The sequence below is a fragment of the Scardinius erythrophthalmus genome (genome assembly GCF_964197995.2).
Source record: "Scardinius erythrophthalmus genome assembly, chromosome: 21".
NCBI classification, from domain to species: Eukaryota; Metazoa; Chordata; class Actinopteri; order Cypriniformes; family Leuciscidae; genus Scardinius; species Scardinius erythrophthalmus.
In genome coordinates this window covers 21,729,932-21,752,490 of record NC_138241.1, presented here as the reverse complement: position 1 = coordinate 21,752,490, position 22,559 = coordinate 21,729,932, and the positions used below count along the sequence as shown (strand labels likewise).

Genomic DNA, 22,559 nt, shown 5'->3' with positions numbered 1-22,559 from the left:
GCAGCAGCGACTGTCAGACCATAGAGCTCAGTCCCATCATTCGGTGCAGTTTTGAGCAGTCGTTTCACCTGCATGGGTTTATTGCACTCCAAGCTATATGCACGTGACCAAAACAATGACCTGTTGTTATTTTTAGCACTGTTCTCTGCGCTGAACGACTAAAGACCCATGAGCATCTTCTCAGGGAACGGACTGACTGGCGGAGCGCAGGACGGGATGGCATCGCAACAGCGCGTTTAGTTGAGGGAAATGGGAAGTTTAAACGTTCGTGGACTGCGGCTACCGAATAATAAACACGCGAGGAGAGGCTTTAATGGAAGTTTTAAAAGTAATATTCTGCAATTATACAATAATAATCGCCTCTGAATGAACTGCTCTGTTTGTGGCGGACTGTTAATTCTTTACATTAAGCAGCGCTGGTTCTTCGGGGACAATGAAATCCATCTTCTACTCTCGCTTTTTCATCCTTCTTCCGTGGATCTTGATAGTGATCATCGTGATCGACATCGATACGAAGAGATTGTCTGTTCGGAACACGGCCAGCTTCTATTTGTCTCGGCTGGGAAATGTGCAGCAGCGGCAGGTCGTCAGGACGACTCGGACCAGCAGCAGCAGCAGCAGCAGGACCAGCAGCAGCGGGAGTAACACCACATCTCTCCCGGTCATTTATGCCATCACTCCCACTTACAGCCGAGCGGTGCAGAAAGCAGAGCTTACCCGCTTGGCAAATACGTTCCGCCAGGTTCCGCAGTTCCACTGGGTCGTGGTGGAGGACTCGAACTCCCACACGGAGCTGGTTTCGCGGTTTCTTGCCCGGTCTGGGCTGCGATACACTCACCTGAACGTGTTCACCCCGCGCAGGTTCAAGCGGACCGGGATGCCGCGAGCGACCGAGCAAAGGAACTTAGCGCTCGGCTGGCTCAGAGGACATCGCGCGTCCAAAGATAAAGGAGTCGTTTTCTTCGCGGATGATGATAACACTTACAGCCTTGAGTTATTTGAAGAGGTAAATACGACTTCTTTCTGCTCAGTTTAGAGCTGCAGAATGCTTGAAATTAAATCTGGAAAGTAAGAACTAGTCTATTTGATGAGATAAGCGATCACAAATGTTAAATTGCAAACCGTGCCACATCATATAGACCGATATGTCTGGGGCTCTAAAGAAACCTCTGCTGGCCCACACTGGTCAAAGTCATGAATACATGCCATTCTGTGTCGAGATATGGCTGGAACTAGGGGTTTGCAAGGCAGTTGCTACCACCCTGAGTAAGATATTCTCATCCTGATGTGAGGAGCCATTGTAAAGGGTCATGTCTGTCTGTACAATAACTCAAATGGTGCAAGATGAGTTAGGTTTTTTTTTTTTCATGAAAAAGCAAATTCATATATACCCATCTTATTTCTCCCATCAAATGACAACTATAGCATCTATAAGACCAGTGGGGTTACATGCTACAGACTGTATGCACAACTCAGAGGTCCTACAGTATTTGCCTTGAGAACTTGCACTGTAAAAAGTAAATAAAGTTTAAATCTAAAAATTTAAAAGCAGCAATTAACCTTAAAGCTGCAGTTAAAACAAATTGGTGCCATGGTAGAGACAATTTAAGCTCTTTATTGTCACTGTACAATGTGTTTTTGCACTCCACAGGGTTGTTGCATTACACTTCATGTGGTGTGTTTTATCATGCCATTGTTATCTATTTCTTATGAGTCTTTGAATGTGCAGTGGTTGACTCACATAAATGAAGGCGACCCAGTATACTGTGTAGCCAAGCAGAGTGAATTAACCCAGTTTAAGTGGAAGTCACAGAGAAATGACAAAGCATCCTGACAGCTAGGAAATGAGGATTTGTCTGTTTAGCCGGTTGTCTGTGGACGATGGACGAAACAGATAACATGACGAAGTGATGAGATACACTTCATTTGAGGCTCTGTTTTATACAGGTTGAGTTTTTCTACATCTCTCACACACATTTATTTTTTTTTTTTAATGTGCACATATTTCTTCAGATACGTTTTTGATAAAGTAAGTTTAATGAAGGCAATTAATACAATAATATAGATATAGATAATATAATATGGATAATAAAGACACACCCTTGGAATTTCAGCCAATTAATATTGAAATATAAGCAATATAAGAAGTTCTCTCAAAAATGAATTTTCTGTCATTATTTACTCACCATCTTGTCGTTCCAAACCCATTTTTTCAGTGGAAAAAGGAGAAATTTAAAAGAATCTTTTGCAATTAAGTAACATTGATGTCGAGCTCAAAAAAAGTACAAAAGAACACTATAAAGTCGTATGTATGAGGAACAGACCAAACTTTAAACTAAAGCTATTGTGTACTATGCGATACCAGTGCACAAGTGATATAGATCACATTTAATGTTATTTTATGCTGGGTTTTGTTTTTGTTCTTTTTAGAGATTGACCAAACATAGCCTCCACATGAGGTGAGTAAATAATGACAGTAATGACAAATACAGATTTTTGGCAGAACCATCCATTTTATCATACCAGTTTCTTGAGAAAATAAATATTTTACGAGGTGACGAGTTCATATGAATTCGTAAGGAAACCACATTTTAACCTAATCGTCAGTGGGACATAAGAAGATTGTATGAAAATGTACGAATAAGTAAATTCAAACAACTTAGCCACCAATTCACCAAAACCTAAAATAGATACAAATTACCATGTGAGTGTGTTGCTTTAATCGATGTCTGATGATTATCCATTTAATTTATTTGTCTGGGATATATAAAAAGGGCAAAGAGGGAAGAGGTTTCCTCCACTGCATTACACTCAGTTCTATCTACAGTAACACAAAATATTCTTCTCTCTCGGCTGTTGTCCAAACCCAGCACTTATAGCTCATCGTCTCATTTATCATCAATTATTCCACCAGTCTTTTACCTCTGCTTTTTCCTCCTCTTTTAGCCGTTCTCTTTTCCTCTGCCACAGGCCTTGCTGCCCTCCTTATTTCTTCAATGCTTGCTTTGTGCATCCCTCCCTCCCTCCCTCCCTCTGCCTCTTTCTCTCTCTCTCCATTTCTCCAGAACACAGCTGGACATGTGGATGAACACATGGAACGACCCCTGAGGGGTAGAGCGCAGTGTCAGTATGCTGATGACCCCTGCTCTGCTCAACACAAACACATTACGCAGCACAACAATGAGAGTCATTTGGCCACTTTCAACAGCTAGTGCTTCATAATGACAAATATTAACGACACCAAGGAAATGTATTCATTTAGCACATACTGTTTCCCCCAACGAGAAATGCTACAGCTCGAGTGATTCATCCTAAGGCGACAGTAATATAAAAGAGCTGCAGTGCAAAGTCTCAAAATTGGCTAGAAAAGTACAAGCTAGTACAGAGATGTGACATTAGAAACAGTGAAACAATTGAGTTGTTTAAAATAAAGGTTTAGTAGGGACAATAGTACAATGCGCTAATGGTCATTGATCAAGTGCTTGTGGAAAAAAATGTGTTCAGCTGCTTGAGTGGAGTGTGGAAGATCATTTTGTGTTAAAATAGATTCATCATCAAACATGCAAATGATTTTTTATTTTTTCATTATTACATTATTATTATTTTTGGTTAGAATAATAATGCGATTAGATGAAAACCAATTTGTCCAAAACAAAAAATCTCTGTTTGTGTGGCTCTCACACTCACAACGTGCTGGAACTGAAGAGCATTAAAAATAAGAACAAATAGCTTGCATTTTCATGTGTAATGTATAACGCTTTACCAGACCAGACTGCATGCTTTTCCTTTTGAAATGTGAGAGTCATGATATCCACAACCAGTCTCTCCTCATTCATGTTTAATATTCATGAAGACTGGTACTTAGAAGGATAGTCCACCCAAAAGTGAAAATAATGTCATCGTTTACTCACCCTCATGTTGTTTCAAATATGTAGGACTTTCTTTCTTCTGTGGAACACAAAAGAAGATATTTTGAAGAATGTGTGTAGAAGAATGTAACCAAACAGTTTTGGATCCCATTGAGCTCCATTATATTTTTATGAGGAAGTCAATGGGAACCAAAACTGTTTGGTTACAAACATTCTTCAAAATATTCTTTAAAGGGAAAGTTTACCCAAAAATGAAAATTCTGTCATCATTTACTCACCCTCATATTGTTTTAAACCTGTATGAGTTTCTTTGTTCTGTTGGGTTCTGGTCCCCATTGATTTCGATAGTATTTTTTTCCTTCTGTACATTTGGGACCAGCAACTGTTTGGTTACCCATATTCTTTCAAATATCTTCTTTTGTGTTCAACAGAACAAAGAAACTCATACAGGTTTGGAACAACTTGAGGGTGAGTAAATGATGACAGAATTTTCATTTTTGAGTGAACTATCCCTTTAATGTTCCAGAGAAAAAAGAAAGTCATACAGGTTTGGAACAACATTAGAGTACGTAAATGATGATATAAATTTCATTTTTGCCTGGACTATCATTTAAGTCCAATGAGATTTCATTGTGTGCAGCACTTCTGAAAAACTAAACAACCAACGAAATGTAGCGTTGCTTGTTGTGGTCGGTTAGGATAAAAATGCTTTATCACCTCAATACTCTCATTAAAAATTCATTTTCGTAAAAAAAAAATTCACTAGGTTTACAAATTAAATATGTAAAAACAATATGCTTTTACCCGAAAAGCCACACTTCTGTTTACTGCACTGGCAGTTTTTCACTTGTTTGGAGTTTAAAGTCAGTGCAGTAAAACAAAAATTTATGCAAAATGCACTTTTACATAAGATTTATGAAAATGAATCATATCAACTTAGGCAGAGCTGCTGCTCTTGTTTCAAAGATTTCAGACGTTGTTACTGAAAAGCTTGTCCACGAAGTCTCAGTTTACTGTGGATGCTGCTACTCTGCCTTGTGGCTTCAGTGCCACGACAAATTCTGCATTAGATTTATTGTTCTCAGTTGTAACCTGTCTTTCCCTAGAAATACAGCTCCTTATTAGATCCGATTTCATGTTGTTTTTTTGCATTGTTCGAATCCTCTCTGGAACTGTCAGGCAGCATGTAGAGTTTTGTTATCGAAGGTGATTTTGCCTCCCTAAAGATACTGAACACACTCGTCTACTACAAATGTATTTCTCTGCACTGTGTTGTCAAAATGGGGCCAGCATTTCTTATTCCCTGTCCCTGCAGGAAAACACATGGGTCACAAAAACTGCCAAATACAGATGTCTTTCCATATAGCCGCCAGTAGCTTGAGAGCTCAACTCAAAGAACAGTGTATGTGACATTGCATTTGATGGCTGTGCCTGTTGTCATCTTCAACACGAAAGGATGCTTGGCACCTGCAGATGACATCCTCTTTGCTTTAGAGAATTCTTTGATTTTGCCTTTGAGTTGTGTTATACTTTAAGAGCAACCATTATGGAGACGAAGCCTTTGAAGAGAGGGAGGAAGACGGGCGTTAGAAACACAGCTAAAGGGGCAGCAGTTTGGGCTTCAAAGCTTGTCCATTGCTTAGGGCCGCCAGCCACAGACACGTCACCCGACTGCGTACAGCACTCACATAAATAGCACAACCATTAAATATTCAAAGACTACTCTGACCATTTGTTTGAGAAATTGCAGCAACGCTCATTCCCCCAGTGGCAAATAGTATTTTTTTATTTATTATTATTATTATATATGAAGGAATGAAGAAAAAAGGAGATTCTTTCAGCTGTAGGATGTTTAAAATTTCACAAGGAAGATGGTATCTTGTTGGAAATGACAGTTTTAGTGTTGCCGGGTGGTTCAATCAGATGTGATCGTGTTTATGAAACTGAAGAGCAGTGTGTGCTGTCTCCAGCAAACTGCAGGTGGACGGACTTATTTATGCTGAAAATGAGCCAGGATTTTATAATAAGCCATGCTGTTCGTGGCAGTATTTTACTTGCTCCTTTAAAAATAAAAATTGTCTAGGTACTCGTATGGTTATAAAGCAGGGCTGTAACCACCATAGTCATTGAGCCATAGACATCCCCCCACCCCCCCATAGTAATTAGAAATGGCAAACTGTACATTTTAAAAGTAAAAATTTTAGGCTGAAGGCGGGCTTTACTATTCACCGAAGATGAGAGTGAATTCCACTGTAACACTTTAGGAAGAGTGCCTTGTAAGATGTAAGTAGCTAAACATTCAAGAATTATTTTTTTTTAAATCCAGTGATTTAAACTATTTTGCCGTTTTGAACTGAAAATATGCTATCATTTACATGATTCAAGAAATGTCTTGCATTTTCGACATATTAGACATACGAATAGTTAATGCATGCATTTTTTTTAAATAAAATATTATTGGTAAAGTTTAAATTGATTACTTCACAACTACAAATAGACCTAGAACTTATTTTTTTTATTTATTTCCTTAAAGCTACACTGTGTGATTTTTACCCCCATCTAGCGGTGAAATTGTATATGACTACCCAGTGAATATTAGTTTCTGTTCCTCTCAATTCTGAGGGCGTTTTAACTCCTACGGTGGCCGTATTATTCCAAGATTAACATGGCTTCCAGTTATCGACTTCGTCCATGACAATAATAAACAATACGTCTAAAATGAATAAAACTACAGGACAGATGTCAGGAGGTAAACGTCACCCTTGGAATCGGCTATCCCAGCATAATCAGATTAGGCTAACGTTACAATGTGTACAAAGTAAAAGCAATTAAAAATAACTAAAATTTACAGTGTCCTTTTTTTTATATAGCTTAAAAAATTGCGCCTTTAAAACTATTCATTACCTGTGATCCGTCGCAGCACAGATTTATGTTACAAGGTAAACAATAGAGCTCGGGATCGTTGCGTCACGCCGCAATGCATTGTGGGAATCACGGTACGGAAGTAAGATTGTACTGTATAGTAGCGTATAGTAGGCAGTAGGTAACGTTGATCATTTGGTCATTCATTTAGGTTATTTTCTGGAAAATGGTTCAGTATTGCTGTATTGTGAACTGCTGTAATCGGTCTCATGATCGACAGGGCAAACGCCTCATAAATCATATTAGTTTTCCCTATTTTCGTCGAATGGCTTGGGTCGCCGCTGGTCGTCAACCGGACGAAAACAGTGGATTATTGCACGTATGATAAATTACTCCTGAAGTGTAACAAACCCGCATAGACAAGCTTCGTAGCTCACAGAATCTGACAAGTGTACGTGTGTGTGTGTGTGTGTGTGTGTGTGTGTGTGTGTGTCACTACTGATGCTTGGTTAACGGTGCGAACGATTGTTTTCTCCGCGTTTACTTTGTAGATCTGCAGATCTTGCACTCATCCATTTGTGAACTGCAAGTGAGCCTCCAGTGACAAGTTTCTACTTTTCTAAAAGTGTCTACTTTTAAACAAACAATTCAAAACGAAAGAAAACAGACAGCTCTCTGCTTATGTAAGTTAATCCGTATGCAATTTGCATTTCTCTCTGGCGCGTTCACTTACAGCAAAGATCGCCAATCAGCATCGTCAACCTCATCTTTGCAGCCAAATGTGACAAAATAAAAACCATTTGTTTATTAAACAATTAAAATGTGTGTGTGAATGTTGTTGCCGAGGGCACAGGAAATTGTAAATCCGGCTCTGGATCGGAGATGTAAGCGCTACTCCACAGACCAGGTAGGAAAATATCAGGGAAACTGAGGCTTGGTATTAGCCACCTCCAGACTTTATTCATAGGGATCAAATCTTTTTTTTTTTTTTTTAAGTAGCGTTGTTTGGCTTCATTATTAAGTTTGTCAGTATACGGTATAGCCAACTTTTTTTGTCACGGCCCATAACTTTTTCTCTTTCTTTCTCGGTGCCGGTGGAGACCGGTCGGCTACGCTATTACTTTATTCCGAACACTTCTGCGTTGCCTCTAAAATGGCCGTGGTTACCCACAATGCATCATTCCATAACGTCTACGCCCGAGCTCTATACTTTTTCACCATTGACGCGAGCATGAAGTTATACTAGAGGTCGTTCTGGCGTTATGCACAACCATGCTATGGTTAGACAAGCAACTATAAAACTTCGAATTTACACAAATGAATTACAACAGGCTGAATTACCTGTCGAGAAGAAAGCAGGCAACCTCGGCGTCCGTTTTAAAATCTTTTCTCCTCATGAGCTCTTTCCATCTGGGAAAAGTTACTCCAATATTGACTATGGTCTTGCTGATTTGTCTGTCGCGTTGACGTTTTAATTCTCTCTTTCAAATGTGAGTACACACACACACACACACACACATACACACACCACACTATCTATCAAATCTGCCGGCGCTCGCGAGTAATCTCCCCCTCGCATTCGTCACGGTGTCACTGAGTGAAAAACGCAAAAGGCGAAGCTTGAATTTACAGGTATGTCCCTCTTTGGCTAATGTAGTTTCAAGATGGAGGGGCAACATGGCGACCGGCATTCGAACCCCTCACCCGTATGTACTTTCAATGGCAGATTATAAACTTAAGAGAATACTTTATTACTTGAAAGAAGTAAATATACATTAATGAGCACATATATTTTTGAAAGAACTAAGTGTTTTTTGCTAAGAATCAACTAAAAAAGTTACACAGTGTAGCTTTAAAGGGGTCCTACTATGCTCTTTTACGAAGTCTTGATTTTGTTTTTGGGGTGTACTTGAATATGCTTTTATGCTTGATTGTTAAAAAATCACATATTTTTCATTATTACAGCACCTCTCTCCCCAGTCTGGCCCGAACGTGCCATTTATTTCCTGTTTCGATGAAGCCCCTCCTTCCGAAATATGAAATGTGCTGTGATTGGTTAGCTGGCCCAGTGTGTTGTGATTGGCACTGCTTAGCGCATGTTCAGGAAATACCACTCTCCTTACCATAACCGCAAGCTCTACTCAGATGTAAATTGGTGTCAATTTCAAACCAATTCAAGCCTGATTCAGACTTAAGAATGATGACAAACAAGAGGATCGTGCAGAACTGATTTCATGCACAGATTTTGCAAGCACAGATTTCAATGGAGTGGTATGTTTTTTTTGTAATAATAATTGTACATTTTGTAATAGATTTTAGATATGAAGTTATACACCATTTAATCATGATACTTGTAGAAATATTATGGTTATAGAAACAGTGATCGATCACAGAGCCAAGGTTAATTTTCCTAAGGGGTGGTGAACAGCCTTAAAAACGAGAGCTTACAAACCCTACAGTAAACACTAACACTAATGTTGGCTAGCAGGCGAGCGGAGGCAAACATATTTGCCCTTTGTTTACAACATAGCAACAACATAAAACTTATATTTTGGAACTGGTAATAGAAAACACAACTAGAAATAATAAGACATACTTACAAGTGTTCCACAAACAACAGATTGTCCCGACAATCCATCATTTCAGGAGAAGCTTTTGTGCGTAGCCTGCGTTGTGGTTCTGGAAGCTGTTGTCCATAAAATGTGTAGCACACAGATAAACGTTGGGGTTTTAATGTTCAGGAACAGTGTTGAAAATATTTTTTAACCAGTCTAAGCACAACAGCCTTAGGAAGGTCAAACAAATGAGTTTTGGAAACAGGGTGGAAAAAAACAGCGTCTCTTTGACATAGCGACAACACTGTCTTCTCTAATGCAGCTCATCCAGGCCTCGACCCCTTTTTCTCGTATTCCCTGGGCAGGGATTATTTAAATGAGTAACATTATGACTTCACAGGATCCGGAAAAATTGCGTTGTAGTACAAACGAGTTGTTTGTTGTAGTTCTTGAAAAGTGGATTCTGTTAAATAAAATATCTCCCTTTGGAGTGGACTTTGAGCTTTGTAACCTTGCAGATCTTTTTTATGCTCTAACAGTAACATTACACACTAACTAAAGTTGAAAAAGTGAAAAAGCATAATAGGACCCCTTCAAATCATTGAATCATTTAATTAATTATTCCTTTTAATTAAAAAGCTTTTAATTAAAAATTGAGTGCATTGTGTTTGCAATATTATCATGTTTCCCTTCTTCTACAGATGCGGTCAACCCGGAGAGTGTCAGTGTGGCCAGTGGGACTTGTTGGAGGCCGGAGGTACGAGCGTCCCCTGGTGAAAAAGGGGAAAGTGGTCGGCTGGTACACAGGCTGGAAAGCTGACAGGCCGTTTGCAATTGACATGGCTGGTAAGACGTCACTAAGATCGACCTACACAGGAGTAATTTTCCCCCCATAGTAAGTTATCAAAACGCCGCTAGCAATTTTTTTTATTTCGACAAAACTGAATGATAACTGCAACAGTGTTATCAAACCAGGAAAAAAATGTCACATATATTTGAAATGACCATTATGCCTGTTTTACACCACGTGCAGAAGCAGCGTATTCACAAGGCTTAATCATAAATGCAAGAGTAAGCATTCAAGATGACACTGTTTCTGCTGTGTAACAGAGCAAAATAACAGAAAACTGATTTCTGTGTTACTGCATTTTGTATTTCCATTTAATAATGGCAGAACATTCTAGAATGGTTATTGGAGTGTGCAACTGAAAACGATTAAAAATTGATTATCACAAAATTGAATTTACGTAAGGAAATCCAAATGCTAATTAATTCACACGACACAATCTAAACCTTCAATTCATTATTTTTATTCAAAAATCTAGATTGATTGTGTTGATAAATCACTTGATAATGCATTTTTACCATATTTTCCGCACATGGGCCTTAAATATCGCCAATGCTGAAACCTCACTGAGGCATGCAGTATTAATGGTCTGACGTTAATATGGGCATCTTGAAAAAAAAGAAAAAAAAATTTATGCCATAGACCTGAAAAATCCATCAGTGGAGTCAGTGCCATATTCTCCTCTCACTTTTATAGATGGTTCAGTATTATAGAATAAGCAGCCATTTGAAAAAACTTTTTGTTTTTTTTAAAACCATTTGACCAGTTCTCAGAAATGCCTCTATGCATCTATTTCTGGATTTCAAATGTTTATAGGCCTTTAACATTATCCGGCTTGTGTGACAGAGAACGATTTTTGACAATAGATTCCTCTGGTTAATTAACAGGTTTCTGGTGACTGGCACATTCTGTCATCCAGCTGGTTTTGAATTTCAGAACTAATTTGTGCAAATCACGTAAACTTCAAGCCAAACGCAATTACCAGATTTCGTTTTTCCATCCTGCACATCTGAAAACTTCCATTTAAGTTACATTTATTCATTAGACAGATGCTTTTATCCAAAGTGATTTACAGAGCATTCAGAGTATACATTTTTATCAGTATGTCGGTTGACTCGTGGCATTGCAGGTGAGCTACTGTGACCAATTAACCATCCATCAACCGACTTGATAAAAGTCATTTTTAAAGTTCAGAACCATTACTGTAAATGTCTTAAAAGTATTGGAGAAGCAGAACCACATTACCTGGAGCATTATGTCTTCAAGTTTCACCACAAGGTCTCTCAATTTTATTTAATGTGATTAAGATATTGAACTTCCATATCTCTGTCTATCTTCTCTGAGTTCTAAAGGATATTCTGTCCACGTAATACCATGTGCTGCTGCTGATCATAACATCAGCTGTATGAGGAGCAGCTTGGCTGCTCAGATAAACAGATGGGACTCCTTTGCAGTTTGGTCGTGTTGATACTTTCCAGACTGCCCCTCACTGAAGTCGTTTCAAACAGGCATATAAAATTGGCCCAAAGCAGGCAGAAAAACGACTTCTATATAGAGAGACCATGCAAGAAGAATGCTCTAAGCTGAGGAAAAAAGCCGTGAAACACCAGAGAGTTTTCTGAAGAGGCTTTTCTCCAATATTATTCTATAAGACTGGAAAAAACTGGAAGAACTGGAAGAGAGGGCAACTCTTTGAGAAAACAAAGAAAATATACATTTAAACTCTCATTTGAGATGCAAGTCTCTCCTCAGAATCATCCTAATTTACATCTCTTTCCTTCTTCCCCCATTCCTTCTCTCTCATATGCTGAGATCACCAAAATTCACCCAAAAATCTATATGGTTTAATGTGAATAATTATCATACAGTATTATACATGTTTGGTATCATGTGAAATGTCTCATTCCCAAAGAAGTAAACCAAAAGGTAAAAAAGTTCAGAGATAACTTGCACACAGAGGAGGGTGTGTCTTCCAGACAAATGGCATCCTGCCCAAAAGGTGTAAACTCTGAATGCCAATTCCAGTTGTTAGCAAATGTTTCCATATGAAGAAGTTTCTGTCTATATAAAATAATGCAACAAGAGGCTCAGGGCTATTTGTAATTCAGATTAGTCTGTGATGCAGAGTGTGGGCAAGACACTCAGCATCATGATGTATTATTCGCATCTTTTCTCTTTATTCCAGAGCATTTGATGTTTTGTATTTATTATCTTTGAAGTGATTATGAAATTGGCATGATACATAATACATTTAATTTTATTCTGACTGACTCTGATATTGTTTTCCCAAGTAGATTAAATGGATTCGTATATTACCGCAAGTCTGCGTCAGATTAGTGATGACTAATATTTGGCACTAATTCAAGTGTACTTGGTTCGCAATGAAGAGAAATGAATTTCCGTTTAGGACAGCAAAAATGCTGCGATTAATCGCATCCAAAATAAACATTTGTATTTACATAATATATGTGTGTTTACTGTAATTTTGTATATATAAATAAACACACATGCATGTACCTGTATATATTTAAGAAAAATGTGTTATTTATACATAAAATATTTATATATAATATAAATTACATATACATATACACAGTATGCACATGCAAATATTTCTTAAATATAAATATATACATGCATGTGTGTGTATTTATATATACAAAATAATTATACGCAGTACACACATATATTATGCAAAAAAAAACTTTTATTTTGGATGCGATTAATCGCGATTAATCATTACACAGCCCTAAAAAATTTATTTTCATGAAAAAAATAATACATGAAAATTAGAAATGTTGTCTAGAGATAAAATTAATAAGATAAACACATACACATTTCAAATAATATAATAGTATACAGATAATACAAAAAGAAAACTGAACTGTACTAGCAGAGAACAGAGGCAAAAGAGAACAAAGTTCATACTAATAGATTAAGGGGTTGTCAAAACCAAAAAATCAAACAAAAATTTAATTAACAGAAAATGTTTACAGCACTAGTGTCTCCAAATGGAATAGCAATAATAATAAATAAACAGGCTTATGAACGCCAACCTCCGCCCCGTCTGCTGAGACCATCAGAACCTTCAAGAAAGAGCTGAAGACACACTTTTTCCACAAGCACTTAACTAAAACACAACCATAAACAAAGGCACTTGGCACAGTGTACTGCAAATATTGTTGGCTCTTCTGATAAACTGCTCGTGATGTTCCTCATTTGTAAGTAGCTTTGGGTAAAAGCGTCTGCTAAGTGACATGTAAATTGGAAGTTGACATGTCAAGCTGGTCAGGATACACAAACAGAACAATGTTAAAAGCATCTGTGTTTACACTTTCTGGGAAAATCAGCTTTCAAATGGTATACTAATAGTTTACAATGATAAAGAACGTATTACAACAGTAAAAAAATAATAATAATTACACACTATTACAAAGCATTACTGACAGGCAAATATAACAGATACCCTAGATTTTTAGGCAGACGAAGCAACCATTTGCTCCCTATAATTGGCAAAAAGCCCCTTTACTGAGGCTAAATTCAGCAATTTCTCTGCATTTTTAGCAAATGTGAGCTCTCAGGCAGTGCATTAAAGAGGGTGAGGTGAGAAGATGCTGACAGGTTGGAAACATCCTAATGGAGAGAGGCAGGGCTCATATGGCGCTCGAAGGAATGAATGCAACGTCAGAGATAGCAGTGCGTATAGTTGAAGCAATCCCTAATTCCCCAGACTCCAGCGCTGCCGCTGGATATTATGCTGTTCATGAAACTCTAATAACAAGAGATGGTATCATCTCTTTCTCATGTGATCTCTGTTACTACCACTATTGCTCTTCTTCCAAAACTCATATTTTTCTCACGTGTTCACTCACCCATAATATCATTATCGTTGTCATCAGAGGTAATTTATTCATTGTCAGGCCCTACCTGGCAGTGAGCACATCTCCCTTAACAAACACTTCACATAATGCATACGCTTCCTCACATCGCTGGCATAGACTAAACGCATGTTGAAAATGAGCTGTTTAAGGTTCATAAATCTGCCGGCTCTACTACACTCCTCCCTGAACAAAAGCCGAGAACAATAAGGTAATTTAGTATTCCTGCTGTACGGCTTCTTCTGAGAGCACAATACAACACAATAGCAGAGAAAAGGTCCTGAACCGCCTCTCTCATTGCTTTCAAGCACTGCTCTCACCTAAAGAGGAGCTCAAGTGCTTGTCTTAACATGGAAACCTTTTTAACACACAATAGCAACGTTTTGCACATTAGGCGGAGAAGGGCTGAAATGATTATGCATGACAAAAAGCTGCGTCTGTAGTGTACACAGTGATTAAACCATGAGTCACACTAGCTTTTACACAGTCTGTGTCATGAGTATAATTTGCAGAATTTTATTTTACAAATGTTTTATAATAATTGTAATAAATATCAAACTGATTAAGACAGCTTAATTGTGGTGGACACAATACAATTTACACACTACTAATTATTTAAGAATTACACCATTAACTTTAGTTGAAGCATCTACAATACACAACCATTCATAAATGTTTAAATGTTTTTGAAAGAAGTCTCTTAGGCTCACCAAGGCTGCATTTATTTGATCAAAAAATTTGATATATATTACCATCATTTAAAATAATCGTTTTATATTTGATTATATTGTTATATTATACTTCGATGGCAAAGCTGAATTTTCAGCATCATTACTCCAGACTTCAGTGTCACATGATCCTTCAGAAATTATTCTAATATTCTGATTTTGTACTCAAGAAACATTTATTATTATTATCATTAGTGCTTAATATTTTTTTGGAAACCATGTCATTTCAGGATCCTTTTATTAATGGAAAGTTCAAAAGAATAGAATTTATTTGAAATACAACTCTTTTGTAACATTTTACATTCTTTTGATCAATTTAATGTAATTTCTGATTTTTTTTTCTTTCCAAAAAATAACTAAATCTCACAGACCCTAAACATTTGAGCATTAGTGTATGTATAAACAAGGAATAATGGTTGTTATAAAACAGCAGACTGATTGAATTACATCAGTGAGTTCATGTTGTACCTTTACAGAATTTAATCCTTTTAAAAAATATGATAATGTTATGTAAATAACAGAGTTGTTAGTGACAACATAAAACTAATCTAAAAGGTGCTCTTTCCAATGTGCATTTTACAGATTGCTCTATTAATATTTACTTATTGTCCCTTATTAATTGTAGACCGTTTCTGAATATGATTTACATATTTAAGTACTAATGATTTCATGATTTATGCATCACATTTCCCTGGAAATTAAATCACCTGACAGTCCTGTTAGGCAAAATAAGTTTTAAACAATCACTTTTCAGCTTTTCAACAGTACAAATTTGAAGGCCACCCTAATTAAAGACCTTATAAACGGCTGGTCGTGAAGTCTTGGAGTTGGTTCAAAAATCAGGATGTGAATGTTTAGGATGGGCTTACGGTTTATGCATCACATCTAGATGGACCCTGAAGTGCTGTTGGTGCAACAGCAGAAACGTGTCCGGCTCTTCAGCTCAATCAAAGCCGCGTCCCTAGATCTCTGAACGTAGGTTCTTACATCATTCCCCCAATACTTGTATAGGGACATCAAAAGGCAATATAGTCGTTAAAAAAAGAAAAGAAAAAAAAGATCAAAAGAAAGGAGTTGGCTGGCCTTCAACTATTAATAAACCTTGACATTATGCATGTCGATGTGAGGGAGAGAAACCTTGTAACTACACAAGGACACAGTTAGCCAAGGCTTAGATGAGCATTGCAATGCTGTCATGAGCTCGCCTCTGTGGATTTGAGGGAAACCCAGGTGGTTTCAGCTGGAATGCAGGCGTCCTAGAAAACAGCCTGTGTCCGTGCAGGATAAAAAGCCCACAACAGAGGGTGATATTCCCAATAGTAACATTTGAAAAGTCCTTCTCCTGTTTTGGGGCTGAGACCGTGTCATAGAGAGAAATGGAAACAAGCGGGTGAAAAACTTATCCTGACCCACATGCGACACTTCCATGAGAAATGCATAAGGTCAAGAGAGAGCTCAAGAGCTGTGCATTTGTGTATATAGTTAATACACAGTGAATGAGAGAGTGTGTTTGAATATATAACGAGATTATTTGACATAAAATTTCAATTAACAATTTCATGCCTTTTCCACTAAGCTTTTTGATGAGCTTCAATGAGCATCAAACCCAGACTTTCTCACTTGCCAACGAGGCATATAATACCTGGAGAAAGTTATCCGATAGTATTCCCATTCATCTCAATGGCAGTTGCTCGATGTTATGCAATTTGCCAACACTGCTTAAGGGCACTCAGTTCTGCAGCCAGGTTTAAGCCAATCACCCGAGCCATGTGCGACTAATCACTCTGAAGGCACAAGGAAATGACATCATGACAATGCTGACCGACTCAGACCACAAGACGACACAGGAGTTCCAAACCCTTCTCAGTATCACGAGCTGTTACGTCAAAGGCAGCAGAGAGGATAAATAAAATACATTTTAATTTAATTGTTTGATTTATAATTTGCTTGCAATTTTTACTTTGTTAACGGCAGGCTTTGCAGTGAACCTGCAGGTGATCCTGTCAAACCCACGTGCCCTGTTCAAGAGGAGAGGAGCCAAACCAGGGATGCAAGAATCAGATTTCCTAAAACAGATCACCAAGGTGGAGGACTTGGAGCCAAAGGCCCAGAACTGTACCCAGGTCAGTACAGCTTGCATTTGCATCTTTCACCTTTGAATATCATGCATAGTAAAAAAAGTTAGTTTTCGATGTTCCTTTCCTTTATTAGCTCCAGGTATCTCTTAAAATCTGAGACTCTTTATTTTGGGCAATATGACTCAACCCAACCTTTTTTGTACTAGTTATGAAAACATAACTTTGTACGCTGGTCTATTCTTCTACCAGTGACAATAATGAATAGCTATGTCAAGTAGCGCTTGAAAATCAAAAAAAAAAATTGACTCTTGATTCTAAAAGCTCCTTCATTCATTCGTGGCCCATTATCTCAGGAGCTGAAATCTCAAGCTCAAACCTTCAGTCGACTCACCTTACATGTCAAAATGCTCTCTTCCTCCCTGTACCACGCGTCACTGCTACTGCCATCATCATTATCACCCAATTACCCTAATGGTAGCCGGCCTGGGTTATTAATAGTGACTATTAGCAGGGCTGACAATTCCACTAATCACCAACACCAGCAAGAGCAGGACACATTTTCAACATCAGCCAATCAGTTATGCGTCATTTTTCCAGACACAGCAAAATGTCGGCATTGTAAACACTGCAGAGAGCGCAGGTTTATTCCTGTGGTACAATGCCGTGGTGGTTGCGAGCGTGTAGATATCGCGCCCGTAAACGGGATGGAAAGGCCACTGACAGTTACAAAGAAGTGCGAGGCGCTACTTGGACAAAGTGGGAGTTTAATATACTTAAATTTGTGGCTGTATTCCAATTATATGAGAATGGCATTATGGAAGTAAACAAACGAAAGTGCGTGTGCCAACAGTTATGGGTCCTCGTGATAGGCGTGAGCAGGCGTCTGTCCAAGTGGAGCACTGCCAGCGATGTCTTTTGGAAAGGTCACATTTGTAGAAGTGTTGTTGTGGGTCCCCGACGGATGACTGTGACTAAGCCTGCGGGCAGGGCAATACGGCTAACTCCCAGCATGCACTTCAAAATTAAAGGCAGTGAGGCTGGGTAGGATTGAGGGGGGTCATCTTATGTGAGTAATCGGACTGAACTGATGTGACAAGGAGGAAAGGGACAGGAGGGAAAAAGGAAACTGTTTACGAGAGACGGCACTCATGCTATATAGATAGAGAGGTAAAGAAGGTGTGAGAGAGATTCACAGGCTTATTTACAGAAGTCAGTGCATAGACTCTCCTGTTTATTAATGTCAGTCTCAATCGTGCTCCTGCCAGACTGCTGTCAGCGTGCCAGCTTGCTTCACTCTGAACAGGATGAGTATCTGAAGCCTTGAGAGAGAATAATCATTTGAGAGATTGTGTTGTGGGCAGATTCAAAAGAAACACTTCTTCAACATCTTCGACAAAAGCATTGTTTGAGAAAATGGTTTCATACAAGACCGCCCAAATAGAATCCACAGACATTTTTCACACTTTTTCCCACAATGGACTTGAACAAGTGAGCTGAACAAATGAGCTAGAATGCTTTACTTGTGTAACAGTTTGTTCCGATGTTGTGTAAGATTCTATCCCCTTACAATTATAGCAAAGGTTTTTGCTTACCAAGGCTGCATTCATTTGATCAAAATACAGTAAAACAGCAATATTGTGTCATATTATACAAATTAAAATGTTTTTTATTTATTTAAAATGTTAATTATTCCTCGGATGGAATGTGGTTTCTCCAGTCTTCAGTGCCACATGATGCTTCAAAAATGCTGATTTGGTGCTCAAGAAACATTTATTATTATCAGTGTTGAAAACAACTGCTTAATATTTTAGTGGAAACCTTGATAATTTTCCCCCAGGATTCGTTGATGAACAAAGTTCAAAGGAACATAATTGAAACACAAATCTTTTGTAACGATATAAATGTCTTTACTGTCACTTGCTGAATAAAATACTTTTTTTTTTTTATAAAAAAATCTGAACAAAATAACTTTTGAACAGTAGTGTATGGAGCCCCTAAATCAGGGGTGTTAAAGGAGAACTCCGGTCAATTTTAACATTGAGCTCATTTTTTCGTACATTTGGAGTGCTGTCAATACAGAGAACAACTACAAAAATCGGTGTTGCCTACACCGAGTTATTCTGTTTTTAAAATTTGCACCCTGTTGACTTCAATGGGGCAAGTACTAAACCTGCTTTTAGCCTCTTAACATCCTTGATGTGTCATTACAAGTGCACAGAAAATGTGAGTGATTCCTTCAGAGTGAACACGAGTGAATCTGACTGCAGTAGATGTGAAAGATATGTATAAAAATTATGTTATTTAAGCCAGCGCAAATACCTTTGTTTACATCCTGTTTTCGGTTGAAGTCCAAAGTAATCGATTGCCGAGTTCACGCGCGTGATCATAGGTAACTAAACCTATGCGCGTGAACTCGACAATCGACTACTTTGGACTTCAACCGAAAACAGGATGTAAACACAGGTATGTGCGCTGGCTTAAATAACATCATTTTTATCCCTATCTTTCACATCTTAGTTCTCCTTTAAACTCAGTTCCTAGAGGGCTACAGCCCTGCAGAGTTTAGCTTCAACCCTAATTAAACACTCCTGATCCAGCTAATCAAGTCCTTAAGGCTTATTTTAAAACTGCAGGAACTAAACTCTGTAAGGCCGTGGCCCTCCAGAAACTGAGGTTGACACCTGTGCCCTAAAGAAACAATGTGATGGGAAAAAAATATGCGATGGGAGGAAAAATTATATTTCAATGCTTTTGCATTCTTTCGCAAATGCTTTGTGTTTCACCGAGATGTCATATGTTTTGCGAACAAATGCCAAGTTTCAGAGGGGAATGCAAAAGTTTTGAAATATATTCTACACCCTTAAATATACATGTCCCTTAAGGGGATTCGTAGGAGTGTCCCTAATGCCTTCACTAATGACAACAAGTCTACATCATGAAAGTGTTAATGTCCTTTCAATTATACATCACGCATTACTGAAGCTAAAATTGGACTAATTAAACATTTCTATGTATTTGTACTTTCAGCTGGTCATCACGGTTTTGAAGAAGGGTGATAGGATCTTGCATGACACCAGTCCTCTAATTTGATTGCCTAATTTTTTTGGGGGGCTTTTGAAAACCAGAGAATTGGTATCTTCTCTCATTCCAGGATCACTCTGAGTGGGGTTTCTCTCACCACAAATTGAAATGTCTTAGACGAGTATTAAACAAGATAGTTTGGCACACATTGCAATAATGAAAATGACATCTGCCCTTGTCTTACAATATTCTCAGGGATACACACAGCCAAAGACTAAAACTACTCCAAGATTAGTCTAAAAAAAGAATGAAGGGTTTAAATTTTAATAACCTTTTCTTGAAACCCATTTAGATTTACTAGAGCCCATGGGTACTGCTGGCTTCACACCTCCGCACTGCTGTTATATCACTGCTTTCAACCTTTGCGCACCGAGTTGTAGCTATTACATTATCAGCATTAAAAATGTAAGGATTTATTACATATGAAAGCGGAAGCGCACAAGTTTAATTCTTCATGTATTACATTCCTCTTAGAAAAATTAGACATCTCTGTGGGCTGCAAATGTCTTCGACAGCTGCACACAAACATAACTAATGAAGTTTAACCACCCACAAAACCAAGTATGATCCACTCCAGAAAGTTCCAAATTTAGTTTCTCTGAGATTCATTTTAAACTAATTTTAAATTAGTTCAGAGTTAAACTTACATTAGTTACATTCAGAGTTAAACTAAAAACTTTATCTATCTATCTATCTATCTATCTATCTATCTATCTATCTATCTATCTATCTATCTATCTATCTATCTATCTATCTATCTATCTATCTATCTATCTATCTATCTATCTATCTATCTATCTATCTATCTATCTATCTATCTATCTATCTATCTATCTATCTATCTATCTATCTATCTATCTATCTATCTATCTATCTATCCTACAACTTACTTTGCCCTGATAATATTTATTAAGGGAACATCGGGAATAGTAGATGGCAAAGTAGAGCGTCAGACATTTACATAAGGAGCACTTCTACAGAATCTACTAGAGGGATGCAACTTGTTATCAGGCCAACTACAGCATGCTTTGGGTTACTTATGGGTTGCTGCTCCAAGGTGCACAATATTTATCTCTTGTGGTTTTGCTAAATTAGCCTTATGCAAAACAAGCCAATTTGCAGTACCATGTGTTCTGGAACTGACGCATCACACCTGGGTGAGGCCATTTAACAACACTCATTCCCTGGAACGCATCAAACTGATAAAATCAAGACATGTACGAGAGATCCTGTTCCAGCACCCTTCAGGCACCAACAGTTAAAAACATCTCTGCTGAGAGATCACATACACTGAGCTTAGTTCCCAGTATTATGTACCTGTGTGCGTTTAAATGACATATTTCAAATCAGCAATGAAATCTGACATGAACTCACATAAATGTTGTTTCTTAGGCCTACCATATTGCGCATTGCACTTTCTCCCGTTCCTAGTAATATGAGTAAACCAACTTAATATATATGCAATCTTTGTTTCGACACATGTGTTTGATTCGCAAATTCTGAAATAACTGATTCCAACTGGTTTCTTTCAGGTCCTGGTCTGGCATACCCGGACAGAGAAGGTCAACCTGGGAAATGAAACAAAGCGGCAGCAGGATTCGGTTTTTATAGAGGTCTAGCAAACGACACTGCACTAGGACTGTCATGACACTGGATGGAGGCTCGCCATCGCTGGCACTTTGCCGCCTTTGAACTTTAGGATACCTGAAAAGACATGCCAAGCTATCTCGGGTTCCTAGATTCTCTACTGACACACTGTATCTATCTGCTGGAGCGTCTCACTGTGGCATCACACTGGATTACCTGGAACGTGGTGGAGGAGAAACCATGGATAAGGGGTTTTCAAATGGCAAAAACCTGATCTTATTCCCAATGCGGTAGACAACAAACCACTTTCCCTTTTCCTCGGACTCTGAACACTCGGAGAATCGGATCAATGTCTGTGAATGCGGAGGACAAGGACCGGCTGCTTGAATAATGTACAGAGAGGTTGGGTGGTGCTGAAAATAAACTGTCCATGAAAATAAAAGGAATACTGGAGCAAATAGCGTCTAAAGCGTGAGAGACCAGGGACAGAACTTTTGAATTACAACTGTCTTTATTCCAAACGACCTTCTTTAAAAGCAAAAAAAAAAAAAAAAAAAAAAACCTTTACAATAAATGCATCTTTAGACAAAATGATCACACAATAGTTCATGGCTATTCACTGTTTAATGCACGGAAATAACAACATTTTGTCTCTGTACTAGGCACCAGAAAATGTAAACACATTTGAAATAAACCTGGATGACACGGTGGGGATGTTTAAATTATTGCACAGCAGAGAGACCCTGTCTGAGAGGATAGAAGCTCTGCTACAGCGGCGGGACTGACGTGTTCGACTGCACGCTTTTGTTCGGTCAAAACGAGCTGGCTAAAACGACAATTCCTTCCCCGAGCCCTTTTCTATTGACCCCAACCCCCTTTTTCCCGTTAGCCATTGCAGCTGTACAGTCGTCCAGGTTTATTTATCTTTCACTCACTGTGCTTCTCTGTAACGCACACATTAAAACATCACAGTAAAGATGGAGTTTGTCATGGAGCTACACAGATGCGGTGTGGTGAGAAGCCAGAGAGAGGGGGGCGAGGGGTTTGTCTATCTCATGATTACATTACATTACA

The 22,559-nt window shown here is 38.3% G+C and overlaps 1 protein-coding gene across 1 annotated transcript; it reads left to right on the top strand.

Annotated features, from left to right (window-relative positions):
• Positions 1 to 433: 433 nt before the first annotated feature.
• b3gat2 (beta-1,3-glucuronyltransferase 2 (glucuronosyltransferase S)) lies at positions 434 to 22,017 on the top strand (the record flags this gene model as incomplete). Its single annotated transcript, XM_081351184.1, has 4 exons — positions 434 to 1,006; positions 9,988 to 10,132; positions 16,714 to 16,862; positions 21,431 to 22,017. The coding sequence occupies 4 exons, from the start codon at positions 434 to 436 to the stop codon at positions 21,515 to 21,517; spliced, it is 954 nt and encodes a 317-aa protein (XP_081207310.1). The 3' UTR covers positions 21,518 to 22,017.
• Positions 22,018 to 22,559: the final 542 nt, after the last annotated feature.